Here is a 23,014-nt window from a genome sequence, read left to right on the forward strand (position 1 = left end):
ACCAGCTATTTTTTATAATTGCATTGGCTCCAAACACCTTCCTGATTTACCAAAGTTGTGTTTCTCTCCTACATTTTGCTACAATAACTAGTGTGTATGTATGTGCCTAAAGGAATCACCCCATCCTTCTCCAAGAAGATATTTCTATCAGATCCCTCTCCTTTCACCCTGTATATCTAGTCTCCATCTCTTTAACATTCGACAGTGGAATGAAACTTAAATTTTCCACTGTAAGTCAACAGAGAACATATAGGAGCATGACTCAGTAGGAACCAATGGACACCACTAAATGTACTACTCTCTGGTCGAGGTGCTAGGAAGCTGTCTTATATTTTGACCCCCAGTTTCTTAATCTGGAAAAAGGCAGAGATTGGGAGGGGAGCCAGGAAAAATCCTTGCCTGGTCTACATCATTGGGTTGCTATGGGTGTAAATGAGATAGTATTTTTTAAAATACTTTTGAAAAATCCTTAAGCACTATACAACTGATACAATATTCTAAATTACTGTCCTTAATCTTTAATCAAAATATACTGAGGTAACCCCTGAATACATCAATATTATTGTGAATAGAAATGTTTGAGACAATAACTGTGAACTAATGGAATGAATTATTAAGAAATGTGTTTATAAGTTATACAATGGTACTTTTAGCTTGTTCATTCCCTTCTGGTTTGAATAGCTCTTTGGGGAATGCCAAGCCATTAGCAAAAATAGACTACTGAAAGAGAGACATAAATGAAGCGTATTATTTTTGTTGTTTCCCCAAGGGACTTACCATTTCTAACAGGTTCAAGAGCAGTCGACTGTGCCTTCTGACAATATTATAAGCTTGACAGCAAAGCTCCACAAAATCTTGGAAACGCTGTGGGTTTTTCCCACCCTCTGTAATAAAGTACTCCATCTCTGAAGTAAAAATAAAAGGTGCTCGGTCCCTACAAACCCAAAAACAATAGCAACCATAAGCAGGAGGAGAAATGGTGTGTAGAGCTCAATTAGGCAGTTAGAGCAACTTATTTTCATTTTAATTTTTTATGTTATTTTCTCTCTACTCTAAGGAATGGAACCACCTCCTTTATGGGATAGCTGGAGAAACTTGTTAATTGTAGGGTTTGAATAGTTTAGCTGGGCTACAACAGAGAAGGAAGAACAAGTTATTTTACAACATGGTCTCAAATATTTAATTCCAAGTTACATTTGATGGAAATATTATCCATTAAAAATTAATCTAAGGCCAATTAATAACAAAGGTGATTTTACAGAAACTATATGGCTAAATTGTTGCTAAATTTTAAAATAATAGGACAGACCAAGTATTTGACCTCATGTTTTTGTTTTTTTTTTAAGTTTTCTTTTTTTTCTTAGAAGATATTGACTCTTTAGGGAACAAGTTTCAGGTAATAGCTAAGATATGTAATGACAAGTTCTTTCAAAAGGCAACCTATGAAAAAAAATTTAAATTCACTGTCATATGCTTTGTAAGGGAAAAAAAAAAGGAGGCTGTATTTCATTTCACACTAGGCCCAATAAAAATATTGATCAGAAAGAAGGAAATATGAGCAAGCCAATATGAGTTAGTAGGTAAATAATATTGCCTCCCATAGTCCCAAGGTTGAAGAAATAGGAAAACAAAGGACCAGAGAAATGATCGTGTTTTCTCTATTTTTGTCATTTTTTTTTCTAATGTTCTTTGAGACATGAAGAGACCCAAGATGAAGCAAAGGCATTTCTAAGAAATTAGCAGAGGAAGGATTGGAAACACTTCTCAGTGATGTGAAGAATAATGATGAAACAAACCATGCTGATACTGTTTTGGCTTAAGGTCCTCTAGAAAGATTTGAGATGGGAATACAGTTTTGGGTAAACATTGTTTTTAAAAGTAAAGATTTTTGAATGAATTGAAATAAAACATATTTTAAAATTTGAGCCTAGAAGCCTAGATATAATTAAGGGTTAGTCTAAGCAATAATTGAAAAAAGTCATGGACTATTGAGAAAGCTTCTTTTTTTTTTAATAAAGAATGATTATGTTCTGTATTGTTGTATGATTAGCATTTGAATAAAAATACAATAGAATGAAAAATCTTGCTAATCTAACTTAGACGGCTCAGAAGTGTAGATATTCAAATCAGAAAGCTACAACCCAGGCATTTTGTAGCTGATCTGGATCAGTAGAACCTGACCACAGGCAAGTATTTTAAAGAAAATAAATAATCTACCTCTGTTTGATTGTGATTATTTTATTTTATTTATTTATTTTAGCGATCCATGCTACCATTGACTGGAGGGGAGGCTGGTGTAACAATATCTTAACTTTATATTCATTCATTCAGTCATTCATTCATTGAACAAAGTTTATTGAGCATCTAGATACTGAGGAATGTGTCTTAAGAATCAAGTCCAGGGGCACCTGGGTGGCTCAGTTGGTTGAGCCACTGTCCTAGGCTCGGTCATGATCCTGGAGTCCCGGGATTGAGTCCTGCGTCGGGCTCCCTGCTCAGCGGGGAGTCTGCTTCTCCCTCTGACCCTCCCTCCCTCATGCTCTCTCTCATTCTCTCTCTCTCAAATGAATAAATAAAATCTTAAAAAAAAAACTAAGTCCAAATTTTAAAATGTTTGCCTCAAATCCTTTTATTTTTGGCCTTCATTGATTTATCCAATCTATATGTTATGAATTTACTTTACAGCCCTGTATTTTAGCCAAGCTGGAAGCAGAGCTATTGAAAACAGGAGATATACCGTGGGTTCTAATCCCAGACCTGATGTATCTCAATTTCCTCATCTCTGAAGTCGGAATACCTAGCTCTTAGAATTGCTGTGAAGATTACTAAAAAAATGTACACAAATGCATGACACATAGAGAAGGTTACACACTTGTGAATTGCTATGATTAGAAGCTCTATGCAGGCGGCACAGATTTCAGGTGCTTGTTAGCCATGTTTTCAATCATGTTCTAGCACTTACTACTTCTGTGATTCTGGGCAAGTTACCTGTCCTTTCCATGCCTTAATTTCCTCCTCTGTAGAATGAAGACAAGGGCAGTTGACTCTTGGGACTTTTGAGAGGATTAAACAGGTTAAAGCATATAACAGTTAGAACACAGTCTGGCACATAGTGAGCACTCAACGAATGTTAAATACTGTTATTAGTCCTCAAACTAATAAAAATGAATGGGTTCTCAGAGCTGAATTTTGTCATAACTAAATCTTCTCTCTACAAAAATGCTGCTAGTGAATTTCCATCCTTCCTTCAAGGTTTAATTTACTCCCAGCAACTCCATATAACTTCTTTGTCTGCAAAAACCCTAAGTGGACCTTTGAATTTGGTAACACTTTTTCTATATAGCTGACACATGTAGTCATCTCTATTGCTAACATTTTACTAGAGTTTTAGCAATATCCTAGACTTTCATAATCAGAAAAAAATATATTTCTATGTATAAGAATTTTCCAATTTTTTTCCTACTCTTTGTACTATATTTATTTTTATTATATTGAATGGAACTTTTGAAATAATTTTAAGAGAGTCTTAAATCACACAACTTCCTTAAATTTTCTTTTCTAATGTGATAGATATCCTTTTTTCTTCCATATGCTTGACCAAGTGGATTTCCCTTGGAAAGTTGTTGTAATTATGCTCAGGTTCATGTGATAACACATTTCCTCCTTCCATGGTAACCATCATTATAAATCAGATGAAGAAACACCACAGCAGAAAGTCAAATACACAAAAGAAACATATCTAAGTTAGAGAAAATATGAACTAATAATAATATTGAAGGACCCAATCTTAGCTGTGTTTAAATATTATCATAATCTAAATTTTCAGTGGGTCCAACAAAATAAAATGCTATATTTTTTCTATATGACTTGCATGACTCACTTCTGACCAATCTTTAAAATGACTTAGACTAAAATTTTTCTATGAATGGAAAGAAGATGCACACATGAAACAGAATCCTATCCCATCCCTACAAGCTGTAAGAATCATAGCTGGGATGTGCTTTATCAGTTCACTCAAATGCAAACCTAATCCAAGGTCATAGAATTAATGTATTGGAGACTATGTCTGAAATTTAAGCAATACTTATAAATCTGAGATATAAATTGGTTGTGGCAAGAGAGAAGATTGGAAACTATTTGATCTCTTAGAGTCCATACAATTATTGCATTCTGATTCATATGCTGAAAACTTCTCACTTATAGCTGGACAAGTTTACCAGAAATTTCTTGTTGTGACTATCTTACTGTTTCTATTTCCAGATTAGTAGTTTTACTATTATTTGCCTAAGCCCTACCTGTTCTTGCTTCTGTACCTTTTAACTGTATTGTTTCTTGCCTCTGTCCATGTTTCTCTCTCTCTCTCTCTCTCTGTCTCTCACCTAATGTCTTAATTTTTTTTCTAGTAAGTCTTCTCTAATTTACCCATCCTTTGCTGATTTCTCACCTACTTTGTCTTATCTTTTAATTTAGCCCTACAGCTAATACATTTCATTCTTTATAGTTTCAATTGTCTTATGATTTATCCCCCAAATGAACTGTGTGATTTTCAAGGGGAGAGACATTATTTTATCTTTCCTTTATCTACTCTTAATGTCTCAAACAATATTTTGATGGTATTCTGCAATGGATGCAACAGTAAATATACATAGCTCACGCAGTGAAAAAGTTAGATGATTTAACATTTATGTGGGAAAGCCATGTGAACAATCTTATTTGTTATAATTCTGTCATTTTGTTGTCAAAGTTAATCTTTTTATTAACTTATAATCAGTTCTTCTCTGAAAATATTATTCTTTAAAAATGCTGAGAATAATTTCTAGAGGTCCAATATAAGTGAGAAGTAAGTAGTACTTTAAAAATGCATATATACTTGAGAAATTTAAGGATATTTCTGTTAAAAACAAATACTAATTATTAAGGAGACAAACAAATTCATTTGATATGGGAAATAGCAGGACAATTAATAATTTGCTGTTTGTTATTATTTATGCATAAACTCCCCCTTTAACCATTCTGTAGATGTAATCTCCTTGTATAAACTCACTAGAATACTAAGATCATCATCATTGCACTGAGGGTGCATTAGTTTTCAGGATATGCCTCTCCATTAGGTGACTTTAATCCAGCTAGGGAGGCATGCCCCCCAAATGTTAGCGTACTATAGTTATTTATCAACAAATATTTATTGAGCATCTACAATAGATATGTGTGAGTCTTATAGGTAAGGTTAAAGATTTTAAAAATAAATATCCTAAAAGCAATAAAAATGTATTGATAATAATGACAATGTTTTGAAAAGTCCCTCCAGCTGTAACATGGAGAAGAATTTGGAAAAGGGAAGTTGCATGTGAGTAGATCAGACAAGAGACTTTTGCAGAAGATTTTGATTAGATATGAGAATAGCTCAGATTAGGATTGTGTTATGCCGATACAGAGAAGTGGGAAGACAACAAATATTTTGAATCAAAAACCAAGAGGACTTCATATGATTCAAAATGAAAAGGAGAAGAATATTAGGAACACCTTTACACTTTTGGATTGTGTGTCAGGAAGACTATAGTGCAACGTTCAGAGTGGGTTCAGCTTTGAAAGAGTTACCTTTGAGGTGTCTTTGAGACATACAGGAGCAGATGACAATGAGGTATTGTGACACTTATTTCCAGACCATAAAGAAAAGATTTAGCCTGGAGGTAAAATTTTGTGAGTTAGATTACTACTTTGACTACCTAAGGACCTCAGGACTCAAGAAACAATATGGTGGTGAACTCTCTGGGTGTTCTTTTTGCCACATATATTCCAAACATAGAGTTCAAGGAGATGGCAGTTTGAAAATGCCAGTGGGTACAGACAAAAAAAATTGCCAAGAAAAGCCTGCTCTTTCTAGCCAAAGGCCCAGGAAAAGGGTAACCTAATGAGACAGAAAATTTTAGACAATAACCACTTTACTCCAGCCAAATATTGCAGAAAAACAAGCAAAAAACAGAAAACAAACAAAAAACCCCAAAAAACATAACTCCACTCCCCCACCACACCAGTGAAGGCTCTAAAGGGATCCTAAAATTCCATTCTCACCAGGTTGTAATGAGGGACCTCAGTCCCCTGTCTGTGTGGTATCAGGGACAGTTGAGTAAGGAACTGGTATTGGTGGAGGTGTTACAGGATTTCTTTTTCTTTAGTGTCCTCAGTTCTTTGTCACACCGCTTTGAAGAATGAAGAGGAAGGAACCAGACCAGAGGAAGTGTGGAAGCAGCAAAGCAAAGTTTATTGAGCCATAGTTATTGAGTGATAGTACAAAGCTCCCCAAGAGGGAGGGCACTCGAGAGGGTTGCCACCTGAGTTTCTAAGTCTGGGGGTTTTTATGCGCTGGTTGGTGGGCCATTTTAATCTGATTAACACTCCATGCACCTGTCATCCAATCAGGTTTTTGTCGCCTACCTATCATGTGGGAAAGGGTGGAGGGTTCCTTCCAGGGTGGTGTAAAAATCTTTTAAGGGTGGTTTCCTCTTAGGGCAGGAGCCCCTTGTCCCTGCCTGCCTTTCTTCCAACTATCCTGCATTAGAGGGGTAGACACATAGATCATTTGAACAGGATAAATAACAGAAATAAACTAATGCAAATATGCCCAAATGATTTTTGGTGAAGGTGCAAAAGCAATCCAGTGGAGAAAGGATATAGGCTTTTGATCAGATGATACTGGAGCAACTGGACATTCATAGGCAAAAAGAGATCGAAACCTCATACCTAATATAAAAGTTAACTTAAAGTGGATTACAGACTTAAAATATAAAATGTAAAACTATAAAACTTTTAGAAAAAAATGTAGAAGAAAATCTTTGGGATCTAGAGCTATGCAGAGAGTTTTTAAGAGAATAAAAACACAAGTTATAGACTGGGAGACAATTTTTGCAGATCACATAGCCAACAGAAGAGTAGTACCTATAATCTATAAAGAAGTCTCAAAATTTAACTGGAAAAGAAAATCAAACAATATAATTAGAAAATCGGCAAAAGACATGAAAAGACAACAGAAGAGGATATGCAGATGGTGAATTAGCACATGAAAGAATGTTCAACATCAGCTGTTAGGGGAATGCAAATTAAAACCACAATAAGATATCACTACATACCTATCAGAATGGCTAAAATAAAAAGTGAATGACAATACTACGAAGAAACTGGATCACTCATACATTGATGTGTTAATGTAAAATGGTATAGCTACTCGGGAAGACCACTTGGTAGTCCACTTGGTAGTTTCTTAAACAACAACAACGTGCAACTGATGTACAAAAGAAAGAATTCTTGAGATGTCTTTGGTGCAAAAAGATGGTTTTAGTAAAGCCCAGGGACAGGACCTGTGGGCAGAAAGAGCTGCCCTGTGGTGGTGAGGAGTGGACAAGCATATGATTTCAAGTTGGGAGGAGGGTTAGGGATATCGTTAAGTCTCTAAGGAATTTCCAGGACCTGAAGGGGGTTGGTTTTGGTAGGAAAAGGTCATTTATTACTGTCTAGTAGGACCCTAGTCATGAGGCCCTGCAGATGTATATCAGTGGGTCATATGCTGAGGGGATGATTGCCAACATATATCTTGGGGTTTAGAGATAAAGGGAGTTTCCAAAGGAATTTTTATATGTTAAAGTAGACTTACAGGATCCTGGACTGTTGGGATAATGTTAAGCTAAGACTGTGTTTTGCTCTTAGCAAAGTATTAACTTCCAGGCAGCTGAGTTTCTAGAGGAATGTCACTCTGCCTGTTTCAAGAACTTGTCAATGGGCTGTAAGTAGTATGGAAATTTAATTTTTCTTTTGCCTTTGTTTCCCACATCACAACTACCATACAACCCGGCAATTATACTTTTGGAAATTTGTCTGAGAGAAATGAAAATTTATATTCAGACAGAAGCCTATACATGACTATTCATAGTAGCTTTATTTTTTAAAAGATTTTATTTATTTATTTGAGGGAGGAGAGAGAGCGGGAGTTGGGGGGAGGGAGCAGGAGGAGAGGGAGAGGGAGAAGCAGACTCCCCACTGGAGCAGGGAGCCCTACGTGAGGTTTGATTCCAGGACCCTGGGATCATGACCTGAGCCGAAGGCAGACGCTTAACCGACTGAGCCACCCAGGTGCCCACCTGGTGGGCAGCTTTATTTGTAATATCTAGAAACTGGAAATAATCCAGATGTCCTTCCATCAGTGAATAATTAAACAAACTGTGGTTTTTCCATACTATAGGTTATTATTTATCAATAATAGGAACAAACTATTGATACACAGAATAGCTTGGGTGGCTCCCCAGAGAATTATGCTGTGTGAAAAAGCCAATCCCAAAAGGTTACATACCATCTGATTACATTTACATAATATTCTTGAAAAGACAAAATTATAGAAATGAAGAACAAATTAGTGGTTGCCAGGAGATAAGAATGGAAGGGAACAAGGATGAGAGGAAAGTGAATATGACCATAAAAGGGCAACAAAGAATACTAAGGGCTTTAAACTCTTCTGCATCTGGACTATAGCAATATCAATATCCTGGTTATGATATTATAGTATGATTTTATAAGATGTTACTGTTAGGGGGAACTGGCAAAGGGTACATGGGATTCCTTTGTATTATTTCTTACAACTGTATGTGAATCTACAATTACCTCAAAATAAAATGTTTAATTAGAATTTGTATGAGTCATCTGGATATTGATACTGATAGAAGTCTTGGGTGTGGCTGATACCGGTTTGGTGGAGACTGCAGGGAGTTAAGAGAAGTGCGTTAAGATGAGTCTTGTGGAATTTAACATTTAGTGTTGTGGTAAAAGGGAATCTCCTGTACTGAATACTGAGAAGGGAAGAAAAACCAAAGAGTGATATTCCAGAAGGCAAGTGGAGAGGTATTTGGAGGAAGGAGAAGTCAATACCATTGAAATCTGCTGATAAATCAGGTAAGATGAGGAATGGATTTATTGAATTAAACACAATGCAGGTCATTGTTGATCTTATCATTTTTTAAAGATTTACTTATTTATTAAAGAGAAAGAGAAAGAGAGAGAGAGCATGCACCAGGGGGAGGGGCATAGGGAGAGGGAGAGAATCTCGAGCAGACTCCCCTGCTGCATGATCCCAGGACCCTGAGATAGACCTGAGCTGAAATCGAGTCAGTTGCTCAACCGACAGAGCCACCCAGATGCCCCTGATTTTATCATCTAATAAAGAATAAAGTCAGATTGAAGTGGTTATGGAATGAAAAGTAAGGAAAAGATGTCAAGAATTTAGAGAACTCCTTGAGGAAGTTTGTGATGAGCAAAGTGGCGTGGAAATTGGGCATTTGAGGCAAGGTTATTTAAACTTTGGAGAGACAAGGTTATTTAAAAGGATTATTTAAGAGGGAGAGGATACATATGCAAGGAAAAATGAATTATTGATAGTACAATGTATGTTAGAAGGTGGGTGGGAAATGGCTGTAAAACACAGTTGGAGGGATTGGTTTAGAAGGGAAAAACAAATCTACTCTAACATGAAGGAAGAGGTTTATGTAATTAAGATGTAATTAAGTTTGTGAGTTTTGTATTGAGTAGAAAAGCAGGCTCTGTTATTGTTTCTGTTTTCCCAATGAAGTAGGAGTTGTGGTTGTCTATCTAAAGTAGGGAGTGGAGAACAATGGTTAGGAGGGATCTGAGTTTCATCCCGCAAGAATAAAGTACAAATCCTTGTGGAGCATGAAATAGTGAGATGAGCACAGAAGCACTGTGGGATTGCTGCGCTGTGAGGACAGCCTATTTGAAAATGGGGACAATTTTTGTCCTGTAGTCTTGATGGTTTTTTTTTTTTTTAAGATTTTTTATTTATTTATTTGACAGAGAGAGACAGGGAGAAAGGGAACACAAGCCCGGGGAGTGCGAGAGGGAGAAGCAGGCTTCCCGCTGAGCAGGAAGCCCGATGCGGGGGTTCGATACCAGGACCCTGGGATCATGGCCTGAGCTGAAGGCAGACGCTTAACAAGGGAGCCACCCAGGCACCCCTCTCTATGGTTTCTTGCAGCACTTGGCTGCTGTGGTGTAGCACAGAGAAAGATGAGTGGGTTATGGCACATGCTTATCTTCTGCCTTCACAGTTTTATTCACTATACTTGACTGTTAAATATAGGCTTTTTTCTTCTTTTTCCCACTAATTTAAGCTCTCACACTTTCATCAAAGTTCTGCTATTGTTACACTTCCTCGTGAAATCTTCTCAATATCACTAGCCCTCACAGTGGAGACTGCCCTATTCTGAAATATATTTTTAAGGAAAATGGACCAAGCATCCTAATTGTAATGGATATCCTCTGAAATAACTGAGGTGCTGTATCCTTAAAATGAGTGGTCTTCCACTTATTGTTTTATTCCTTAAGCAAATATATACATACTTTAAAAATGAATGATGTTCGATTTTAAAGTATTGAGCACATAAGCTATTTAAGGACACCATAATTCACAGTAGTAACTTCCTCCAATGTGAATTCTACAGTCTAGATAATAACCCTTGGGCTTCATCCCAACAGCTCAGGGTGGTCTCTGGCCATCCAAAGTTCAATAAAACAGTCCCTGGTGGGTTCTGAAAACTAAAAGTCACATCCCACATGCATTTAACTTCTCTTAGCTATTTCTATTAGATGGCTTTTTTTAAATGTAAGAAAAAAAATTAAAAGAGAATGTCAATTGTGCCTCCTTTTTCACCCGAAGAGAGCACATTACCCATATATGGGAGAGTGGCCCTGCTACTTTAACATGTAGTCTTAGTTTGTGAATGCCTCTCACAGTACAATCATCTTGCAACATATTTGATTGTAGTTGTTAAAGATATGAATTTAATATATATCATGGCCATAAATGCAGGATAACTATGTCATCTGTTACTAACTAAAGAAACAGCCATCTGTCCCAGTACTGGAGAGAAAACAGAGTGTGCTGGGATTATTGAGAAATGGGAGTATCAGTTTCCCACATCGCATCTTCCCAAGGGTCCTACCACCTACTGCGCATGATTTTGGACAAGTTATAACAACTAAGACTTCTGTCTTAGTTCTTGATCTGTAAATTAGAGAAAATAATAGCCGCTGCCTCAAAGAGTTCCTGTGAGGATTAATTAGCTAATGCATGCCAAGTACTTATGAGGCTTTAAAGGGTAATTTTGACAATTTCCTTTAGAATCTGATTCCCTATACCAGATGATGCAGCATCACATTAAGGAATGCTTCCTTTTTGCCCCTCCCAGTGATAATCCAGAGCAATGTGAGAAGAACTACCTATTTCAATGTTGCTGATGGAGGCAGGGGATCTGGAGAGCGAAATGGAAAGACATAGAACTCTATGAAGGATTCATGACAATAGAATCTGTCTCCCGGGGTCTGTGAACATATGTATTTCTTTTTTTTTATACTATAGTTCATCTAGTATTTACTTGAGCAACTGATAATGTCAGTAAATGAACATAAACTTTAGTCCCAAACTTAGACTCAAGTGTTTGAATATGTATTTGTACCCTGAATTGAAATGTGGGACTCAGTAATGAGATATATTTTATTTTTATTACTGAAATTATTATTATTAATTTCATGAATTTCAGATGGTTTTGCCCCCAGGAAATATCATAGTAACATTCAAATATATTTTCTTAGAGATTTAAAAAATTGCAGACTCCCATCATAGTGAATGGTGATATTAGTATACAAATAAATGAGTGCGGAAAACAGAATACATTGGGGAATGTTTAAGCCAGCAACTTTCCTGATATCACAAATGACCTACATTTCAGAGAACACATTTTGCTGTCCAACAGAAACAACCCAAGTCTCTTGCCTAATATCTATGAGTTAATTGAGAAGGCAGATTTGGAATCTTCATTGGATAGGATAGGACCTCATATAATTACACAATACAGGAAACCTCCTATGTGCAATATAGAGAAAACATAAGGGTGCATGTACATTACAAAAAGAACATTTAACGCCCCATGAGATCTCCAAGTTCCCAGCAATTATTAACTAAGGGGATTCTCACCAACAATCTGTTAAGTGTAAAATATGTTTTTTTTCCTCCTAGTCTAGCCTCTTGTAGATGCACTGTGGGTCCATAGTTAGACTCTGAGAGAACCCTGATCTTAAACTGGTTAGAAACTTTAGATACTGACTCTGGTGTTCCTGTCAGGCTCAGATACATTATCTCTCTTATTTGAAAAGGGTAGTTAGAGCAGCTACCTCTTAAAATGATCAGTCGTACTTTCTTAAGTCTGATATTTTGGGTGTGAGTTTATAGTAGGTCAGGATTCTATGAGGACAAGAAGAGATTGGTCAGGTCAGCACCTCTAAAATCTCATGTTTCCTCCTTTGAGTTTGAGTTCAAGAATAAGTGTACAGTTATGCTTTGCATGGAATTCCAGTGTGTTTGGAACAGACGTTAGTCTAACTACGAGGAAAAGATTATCAACGTCATAATGCTTGTGTAAAATTGGATTGTATTATCACATTTTAAATAGGATTAGGTTCTCAAATCAAGTTGGAAATGAAAATCAAGAATAGTCCAAGTTCCCTCTGAAAACATTTAAATCGCCCATAAAGTTACCATTTGCATGATCAAAAATTTATGAATCATGCTTGAAATGGACATTTTATCTCTTACTAAGTTTAACACCATGAGTTAAACTCTGTATAGGAGTAGGTACAGTTTCGTCAGTTGGACACCAGATGAAGTTTTTATACTAGGCTCATGTTTCGGAGATATGTGTAACCTTTCTTTAAAAACTAGATTCAGACTCAGTTGAGTCTATACGATGCTTATATTTGACAGGCACATTGTACCTTCGACTCACTGAGGAGAGCTTGCATATCCTCCATGTCAAGCATACTTTGTTCATAATGGAGTACAGACTCATTGAGTGGCAGAAGGCAGAATCCTCCCACTATTTTGTTCTCTCTCCCTCTCTTCTTCCCTCTCTCATTTTGTTCCTTTTATTCCCTCTTTCTCAAACACTCCATCCTTTCTTAAGCACTTAATCATCCTCCATTCTTCTCATCTGAAAACTTACAAGTCTCTCTTTGAAAAAAATGCATTTTTTTTTTAATTGGAGGAACTGTTTTCTACATATACTGGGAGGGAGGTAGATATAAAAAAGGTTACTCGGAAGAAACCAGATAATAAAACCTAGTGGAATAATAAAACCAATGTGACTGGTTTATTTCACTTAACATAATGTCCTCAAGGTTCATCCATGTTGTAGTATGTGTTAGAATTTCCTTCCTTTTAAGGCTGAATAATATTCTGTTGTATCTATATGCCACATTCTGCTTATCCATTTATCTGTGATGGACCCTTGGTTTGCTTCCACATTTTAGTTATTGCGAATAATGCTGCTACAAACATGAGTGTACAAAGAGCTCTTTGAGACCCTGCTTTCAATTCTTTTGAGTACATACCCAGAAGTAGGATTGCTGGATCATATGGTAATTTTAAGTTTTTTGAGAAACATAAAATTTTTTGAGGCCATACTCTGTCCCGTAGTTGTGGGACCATTTTACATTTTCACTAACATTGTACAGGAGGTCCAATTTCTTCTCATTCTCATGAAGACTTGTTTTCTGTTTTTTAATATTATCCATCTTAATCGGTATGAGGTAATGATTACCAAATTTTGAGTCTCATTCCCCAGACTCCCACATGTAGACTTTTTACCATTAACTAAAAATCCCCTGGTAAATTTGTAGTTAGAATAAGAGAATATAGTAGGTTCTTAATAATTTTATCTTCAGAAAAATTGTACTTTCTTAGGTCAAGAGAGGTAAATTTTATGACATTTTTGTAGTGATCCTTCAATCAACCAAAATTGAGCCTCTGCTAAGTGTCAGGAACTAGCTAGGTGCTTAAGATACAAAGATGCCCTTAAGGCACTCACAGTTGGAAAGTATGCTTTTTTCAGATACTGCTTTCAGTAAAAAGAACCACAATGTTTATTAATAAACAACTGTGTGAATAACAGACCAATGAGACTCACCTAAAGAACATTAAGATAGTAATTAAAGCATGTGGGAGATCATTAATGCCTATATAGCATTTGGATTACTATGAGTATTACATTAAATCAGAATGATTGGAGTAAGACAAAAAAAAATCTTTTAATCTGCTAAGGGAGCTTTTTTTTTAAAGGATGGTTTTAAATTAAAGATATTTAGAATATAAACATTACAATACCCAAATTAGAAATTAAACAAAAAATTTTTAAATCAGTGGTAATTAACTATTGAAGATAATGTCAAGATGTTATAGATACAGGGAATTTTTATGACTAATATTGAGATGAAAATTCTGAGATTGATTATATTTGGTGATTGGTGATCTACAGGGATAAAGCTTGAAAAAGGTGTAAACCATGCTACAAGAAGATATTTACATAATATTTTGGTTATCCTCATGTAAATACTTTAATAGGAAAAGAAAAGAGAATTTTATTTTGTTTGTGTTCTGGAATGATTTTTCATCTGTTTTAAATGGATTTATGTCCTCTGATATGCTGGCATATATTTAATAACCAACTCATTTTTTTTTTTTAGAAAAAAAGAAAGCTCTTATTTGTGACATTTGTCAGTTTTCATGGTGTATATATATATTTTCACTATAGCTGATTTCAGGCTACTAAAGTGATGTCATTGAACATGGAGCTGAGAAGGAATACACACAATATGCTCTTGCAAACTAGAGTGATCCAGGTCTAGCACACTTCTGCTTATGTCTGAAATTACAGAAGTCAAGAATGACTTGGTTAAATACCTTACAGTCTAAATAAATCCGAAGAATAATGCAACCAACAAGATTGCAATGCAATCAGACAACAAGCCTCAAAGTCAGAGAACTTTAAGGACAAATAGTTCAACTCATGAATTTCAGAGTGCATACTTTAAAAAAAAGTACCAAAATAAGATATTTAAATAATTTTAAACACAAAGACATAATAATCACTTAGAGATGCAGTCTCATTTCTTGTCACTTTGTTTGGAGTACTTACATTACAGTTAATTACAACAATATTTCTAGAGCCTTTACTCAATGCTAGACACTCTTCTAAGCACTTTACATGTATCAGTTAATCTTCAAAAAAATCTTTCATAAAAAACTAAATTAAATCACAGAAAAGCCATTTGTTCAAGGTCACATCATTAGTGCATTGTAGTATGGAATTAAAAAAAAATCATACAATCTATCTCCAGGGTATCTGAGCTTAACCACCACTCATACAACCTCTAAAATTAAAGACTTCATGCAGGTCTAGCATTACTGAAGTGAAAGACCATACTGATTGTGAAAATATAGTTTGAAAAATAAAAATATGAAACAATGAATTAGAAGAACAATAAACATCACCAATAAAAGGCTTTCCTTAATTTTTCCTCCTCCATAAGAGAAAGTCACCATCAAGAAATTACTGAGTTGAAATTTACAGTTTATTACAATGATATCTTTTAAGTAATGAAAAATTTGCTATATAAAAATCATTGTTACAGAGGAAATTTGAGTGAAAAATTGTGGATTCATAATTTGTTAACCACTTTAATTTGAATCTTTGTGAGAGAAAATAAAGAAAGAAGATAATAATTAAGCAATATTTCAAAAGAAAAACCAATTGGCTTCAGAAAGTTGGTGAAATTCTTCATTGTTTCCATTGTAAGGGTTAGCCAAATTTTCCCCAGAATCATTAAGGAATGCTAGGGCTGAATTGCCCTGTGATTTAATCCATTGGTATAAATTCTCTTTATCTAATCTCTTAATTAAAACCAATAAGGAAGGATTGTTTGTTTATATATAGAATCTGAAATCCTTCATATTCATAATTGAGATGACATTTCTTTTTCTTTCTTCAAAGTTAGAAAGTCTACAGGAGGTTCCAATTTGGTCCAAGCATGGGCTTTCCAGATTTCTGGGAAAATGAATTCAGAGGAACGGTTCAGGGACACCTGGGCAAGAATTTCAAACGAGAGTGTTGCTGGGCTAACTCAATATAATCCAAGAATCAGGAGAGCCAGTATCTATGGACATTTTCTAAACAGAATCACATAAATGTTTAGTGTGAGATGTTCTGGAATGGTGATGTAAACATGAATATAAAAGGGCAATGGCCCAGCAAGAAATCAGTTTCTTTCTCAAGATCCTGCTTGTAAGGAAAACATCACATCATTGCTCTTGCTTTTAAGGAAACCAAAGATCAAAGGAAAATCTATTCCCAGACACACTACATCTGGTTCTGCTCTGTTGGTCTGCTAATTTCCATTATTAAATTCTGTATCCTTGGCTAAAGGATATATCTACAACTTAGAGGGGGTCTTATGTATGTACATGATTTCTTTTTTGCCAACCCATAAACCATCCACAACTGGAAACTACTACTCTATATGTGCAGTTGAGTAATAATTTAGGCAAGTGTATTATGAAGTGAAATTAGCTGATATGTGTTAGTGATCCTTAAAAGTTAGTAACCTAAAAAGTTATACAAATACTTTCCTCCTCTATGTTTTTAAGGAGTAGATAGTAGTATAAACACATGTGTCTGGGATACATGTATTTTCTTGTCTCAGTGGGTGCAGCATTTTATGTTAAGGAGTATGATCCTAGGTTATTGCTGGCTATTACTAGAGCATTATATGGCTTTGCTAGACTGTGAGAGATTAGCATAGTCCTAGGGCATGATTTACATACCTGGCTTTGTACTTTATGAGCTGGTTATTAATGTGTGTAGTATGTGTTTAGAAGAAGTTAGGTGAAGCTAGGCTTTTCTCTAAAGATCAGGTCTATAATGTAAAAAATGTAGTATAAATAAGAATGTTCATGTGTCATAGGGGGATACAGAGGTTTGATTTATAAGAAGCCTATTGTCAACCTAGCAACCAATAAGAACAACCAATTGTCCTAGGACAGAAGAAGTCAGTTATCTTATGAAACAACATACAAATGAACTCTTGAAACAGCCAAAGAGACTTGGAAGAAAATTATTAGAATACAATTCAAAAGATATAGGAGTAATAATGAGTAGGAATAGTTCAGTTTAACTTTTAAACTCAGGGCAGAAGTATCAGTTTTAAGACGGAAATCCAAGAAGACATTGCTAATGAGTCTTACATAGCCACTGATGGAGATAAAATCTTGCAAATAATAATCTAAATGGATGATAGTGCTGCAGTTGGCACCCTTAACAATAATCTCAAAGGAAGATAGTGCCAACTTCATTTTTGTTGATCCAATCAATAATTATTGAATTATTGAATGATTGAATGATTCCCTATGAATGGTTTATTACCTGATAAGCAATATTAAGAACCTACTATGAGTGAAGATCTGTGCTGGGTACATTGTCATGTACCTCAGACATTGCACAAAAAAGATTTAAAATTGCCAAAAGAGGACCCGAATAGACATTTTTCCAAATAAGACATACAAACAGCCAGCAGATATATGTAAAGATGCTGAATATCACAGATCATCAGGGAAATGCAAATCAAAACCGCAATGAGATACCACCTTATAGCTGTTAGAATGGCTAGTACCAAAAAGCAAGAAAAAACAAATGTTTGTGAGGAGAAAACAAAACTCTTGTGCAGTTGGTAGGAATGTAAATTGGGTACAGTCTCTACGGAAAGTAGCATGGAGGTTCCTCAAAAAATTAAAAACAGAAGTACCATACAATCCAGTAATTTACATGAAAAAAATGAAAACATTAATTTGAAAAAATATATGCATCCCTATGTTTATGTCCACCAGTAGATGAATGGATAAAGATGTGGCATATATATGCAATGGAATGTTACTCAGCCGTGAAAAAGAATGAAGTCTTGCCATTCATGACAACATGAATGGTTCCAGAGAATATCATGTTAGGTGAAATAAATCAGACAGAGGAAAACAAATACCATATGATTTCACTTACATGTGGAATCTGAAAAACAAAACACAACAAACAAACAAAAAACAGAGACAAACTCATAAGTACCCAGAACTGGTAGTTGCCAGAAGCGAGGGAAGTAGGAGGTAGCAAAATAGATGAAAGGGATTAATGGGTACAAACTTCCAGTTATAAAATAAATAAGTCACAGGGATGAAATGCGTAGCATAGAGAATATAGTTAATAATATTGTAATAACTGTGTGGTGACAGATGGTGACTACACTTGTGGTATTTTGTAATATATAGAATTGCTGAACCACTATGTTGTACACCTGAAACTAATATAATACTATATGTCAAAAAAACTGCCAAATGTAGAAGCAGCAGTAGCTGTTGTAATATTAATAAAACAGCAAATTTGGCTCCACCTTTTCTATAGACCCTGGTACATATTCCATTACAGCATTTACTATATTGTTTAGTAACTTAGTCTTTACTTTTTAAGTTTCCCTGAACTTTTTCTGTGGGACTGAAATATTTTTATTCCTTTTTTAACCCTATGGTCAACACTGTTGCTGGTTAAATAAATAAGGGTTAACCCAAGTTTCCAGTAGATCATACAGCAAAATAAAGATGTCAAAATTATAATTTAATCTTTAAATTTCTGGGAAAGAGTGGATTCTAGGGAAAGCATGTTTTGTGAGTAAATTATGTATATGCTCATGTATGTTAATTAACATTTGTCTTTCATAAACTAGGTATCCTGCCTCTATGGTTGTTCTAATAGTCCATACAACTCCTTATCTGCCCTGTCCACATTTTATAGTGATTATTTATGTTTTTGTCTTCCAGTATTCTAAGAAAGAGCAAGCCCCATTGAGGTGGTAAATGTGGACTATTAACCTTTGTGTCCCCAAGGTTTATTACAGTCCTTGGCACACAGACCATCCTCAGTAGATTTTTAACGAATGAACGCAGATGTGATGAATTTTCTCAATGTAGTTAGCATAGAAGGCAATATGTTGAAAAGATTAACAAGTGAAATGATTCCATTTGTATGTCTCTACAAAATAGGGAAGATCATATTATGTAGTTTATGCTTGCATTTTAATACCAGATAATGGCCATCTAATGAAAGTTCATCATGCTATATTGGAGGAGACATTATTTCTTCTTTGGGGGAGCTGCTTTTAGCTAAAAGTGACCAACTACTCTTTAGAATGGTTTGATCCCATTTCTACTTTCAGGTGAAGTATCTTTTTAAAGCAAGGGACTTTCAGTCTTAAACTTTGGGTTTCCTTGCCCCAATTCAAATAAAAGAAAACAAAAACTTATTCAGCCATCAGTTTTTTGGGGGTTCAGTAAATGATATAATTATTTGTTAAGACCAAAATCCAGGAGTCATCCTTGAATGTTTTCCTTTCTTCTCCTACCTGCTAAGCCCCTCCCCCAGCCATTAATCATGGCCAGTGTCCAATCAATTAGCAGACTCTATGACTCTGACTCCAAAATATATTCTCAATCTGTCAGTTTTTACCACTTCTTTTCCATTAAGGTCTTGCCTTAATCATTGTAGGATAAGATTGAAGGAAATATTTTTTCAATAGATTGTTAATGGAACAATAACTGGTCTCATTACTTCACAGGACAGCTGGAAAGAGTTTTGAAATCCACTGAAATCCATCAATGGCTTGTCCCTGAACCTAAAATAAAAGCCAACATCCATACCATGTCCTCAGTGCCCTACTTGATCTGGCCTCCACTGAAATCTTCACCTTAACCTACCATCTGCCCTTCTCCATCCACCTCTAGGCCCTAGGCCTTCTTGTCATTGGAACATACTAGGCTTATTTCCATGTGCATGACTGTTATTTTTGCTGTTCTCTCTTCTTAGGATACTATTCTCATGGATTTCCACCAGGTGGATCATTAATTATACAGTGTCTCTCATCTCTTCCTAGAGGCCTTTTTTTTAAAAATAGCATCCCTGCTCCAGTCACCCTCTATCCCATTTCTTTGCTTCAGTTTCTTATTAATAAATTAAACTCCTTATTTCCTCATATTATTTCTTTGCATGCTAACTTGTTTAATGTGTGTCATCTCTCCTAGAAAGAGATTAGGGTTTGTGTCTGCCTTGTTTACTGTTATATCCTCAGAGCCTTGAATAGTAGTTGCTCACTAGGTATTTTTGGAATGATTCAAGGCTATTTCAGTGTAGGAAATGTGCTAGTTTTATGATACGTAGACCAGGGGTGGTGACTGGTATGGGCAATATACCAGATGTATTGAGACTGTGAATTCATACCTCATTGTCCATTCAAGGTTTATAAGAAAATGAAAATATTATATTTCAGACAATTCAGCCTGGAACAGGATTAGTATCCCAGGGGAGAAGTCCACTAACAATTTGAGGAAACCTAATTTGTTCCATTAACAATCTATTGAAAAAATATTTCCTTCAATCTTATTAGATATATAAACATGTTTATGTCATCTGGGGGGGAGATGGGGAGCAAGTCATCTGCTGGGTTTCTATGCCATTACATGTTACATATTACTCTAGGACATTGCTTAATTACTGTAATAAACATTATGTGCACACTGACCTTTTTATCCCTCCAAATGTTTGTGCATGACCTAGGAATTTTCCAAAGTCAATATGAAACATGTGGCCTGACTTTGTCAGCATGATATTGTCGTTATGTCGGTCACAGACTCCCAGGATGAACGTTACCACACACCAGCCAGCACAGGAATAGAAAAAGTTCCTCAAGGCCTAATCAGTTGAAAAACAATAACACAAATATAACACACACACAAAATAAGCAAATGCATTAGCATCAGAGCTAATGGTAAAAACTATCATAAAAAGCAAAATTACATAATCGAGAACTATTTCTACATCTCAGTTAGAGAAGATTATGATTAAATGATTGGTTCTTGATAGGTTACAGAAGAACATGAAGCAACTTCTTCTTTGGCCTAATGGACGTTTTCATTGAAATTGTGCAAAATATCTCTTTTACTCAGTAGGATCTAATTTTCATAGTTTACTAAAGAGGATTCCTGGTGTGGTTTTTTTGATGTCTCAAATATACAATATTGAATGATTTTTTTTCAAGATAAAAGAAGGAACAAAATGTTTCAGTATTGCCTATCCCCAGAGAAATTTAAAATATCTATTTTGAATCTTTGAATTTTTAACACAGAAAAAGCCATATTGAGATATATGTAATATTTTATGTTTACCTTTATAAATAGGTAATCCAGTTGCTATCCCAAAATGGTTTGGTATAGTATATATCAATGAATGTCTGTGTGGGTGGAAGTAAATTACTACTGAATCAATTTTGCCTTCTGTTTCTTTAAGAAACAGAGGTTTCTTGCAAAAATTACTCTTTATTTTCAAAATGTTCTCCTGGGTACACATCATTTTCATTAATGATGCAACTTTGACTGTAACCATGGTGTAACCATGAGTGAGTGGTTGGGCCACAGTAATGGGTCTCCTAGAATGGTGTGGCTGACCTGCTGAAGTGGAAATCTGTGTCACTGAACTATACATCTTAGTTCTCGATATCCCAAGTACCTGAACAAGTCATTTAATTTGTCTCTCTAGATATTTTTCACTTATAAAGTGAAGATAATAAAAGATACCCTTACATGGTAGTTGTGAAGAGCAAATGTATGTGAAAATACCTCAAATAATATAACGCCAGAGATTTGTTAAAACTCAAGCTATAATTTTGGGAATGGCTAAAAAATAGATTTCAAGACAATATCATCTTATCTTTGTTATTTGACCTCCAAAGGCCTGTATTTTGTTCTACTCCAACCTCACAGAAGTCTGGAATAGATGAACTCTTGGGTCTCTCTATCATGGCCTGTTCTAACTCGGGTGACTAATCGTCCCAGTTTGCTCAGGACTGAGGCGTTTCCTAGGATGAAGAAATTTCAGTGCTCTGGACAGTTCCAAGCAAACTCAATGTCAGCCTATATTGTATCTTTGTGTGAATTAGCATAAAGGTACCTCTGCTTCCGGGTGGACCCTGTTGTACCAGTTCATGCCTTGGCAAGTAGAACAAAGCCTGGTTTTAACCAACTCATCCCCTTAGCTGGGAACCCTGGTATAGGGCAGAATCTGCACATCTGTACACCGCAGCCCAGATGCCAGCATGAAGTAAAGTAGGAAAAAATGTTTGCAGTCAAATAAAACACTACATTTTGTAAAGTTCTGAGATACTAAAAAAAAAAAAAAAAACAAAACAAAACAAAACTCTATTATGCCTTCTGCAAACACTGAAAGAGTAAGGCCTGGAAAAGTAGAGCTCAGCAGAAGAAATGCATTGCAAAGGAAGGAGGGGGATTTATAGAAATTGGAGATTGTGTACAGACATGCAGAGGTAACTTGAAAGAGGTAGTTTCAAGGAGCATCATCTCAGAAGAGATAGCTATAGGAAGTAAAACTGAATACAGAAATTTTACCTAGTTAATATACCATTTTAACTGGATCATTATTACTAAGCTGATGACAGTGAATTAGAACTCAAGGTGTACTTAATTTACTTTTTCATAAACCACATTAGCTAATGATCCAGAGCATATTCTTATTTAGTACATTATTTAAAATTAGCTACACAGCAGGACAAACCTTTTCATAATCTGCCTTTAAATGGTTGTGCTGACTGAACCACTTTTTGATTGTGTTTTCTTTCAATGGTCCTACCAGTCCAGAATGGCGATGGATCTTTGCTAGGGTTATGGCATCAGGTACCATCTGCACCAACCCTGGTTGATAAAAAAGAGATTAAAGAAATAATTCTTTCTTCACAGGATGAGGAATACTTAGGAAACACATCTTGATCTACGTAGCAACAATAGTTGCCAGCACTACGTAGCAACAATAGTTGTCAGCACTACTTTTCTTTGCAAACCTTCTTTTCTGAAGGAGACTTACCTAGATGGACTTTCTAATTTTTCCAAAATCCTAGGGGGCAATGAGGCAATTTGTAGTGTTTGGGATCAGATTTACCAGAAGAAAGAGAAAGAGAAAGAAAGAAAGAATGAACGAAAGAAGAAAGAAAGAAAGAAAGAAAGAAAGAAAGAAAGAAAGAAAGAAAG

General features: G+C 35.5%; 1 protein-coding gene across 1 annotated transcript in view; it reads right to left on the reverse strand.

The window, feature by feature from the left end:
* PIK3C2G (phosphatidylinositol-4-phosphate 3-kinase catalytic subunit type 2 gamma) overlaps positions 1-23,014 on the reverse strand; it is a 364,908-nt gene that overhangs the window by 97,956 nt on the left and 243,938 nt on the right. Inside the window, exons 23-25 of the mRNA XM_025879676.2 lie at positions 22,545-22,681; positions 20,500-20,669; positions 778-934 (exon numbers count right to left, since the gene is read on the reverse strand). Coding sequence (XP_025735461.1) covers positions 778-934; positions 20,500-20,669; positions 22,545-22,681 — 464 coding nt within the window. The remainder of the gene's footprint in view (positions 1-777; positions 935-20,499; positions 20,670-22,544; positions 22,682-23,014) is intronic.

This window comes from Callorhinus ursinus, unplaced genomic scaffold (genome assembly GCF_003265705.2).
Source record: "Callorhinus ursinus isolate GAN/ISIS: 27379988/994484 unplaced genomic scaffold, GSC_fseal_2.0 scaffold27, whole genome shotgun sequence".
Lineage (NCBI taxonomy): Eukaryota > Metazoa > Chordata > Mammalia > Carnivora > Otariidae > Callorhinus > Callorhinus ursinus.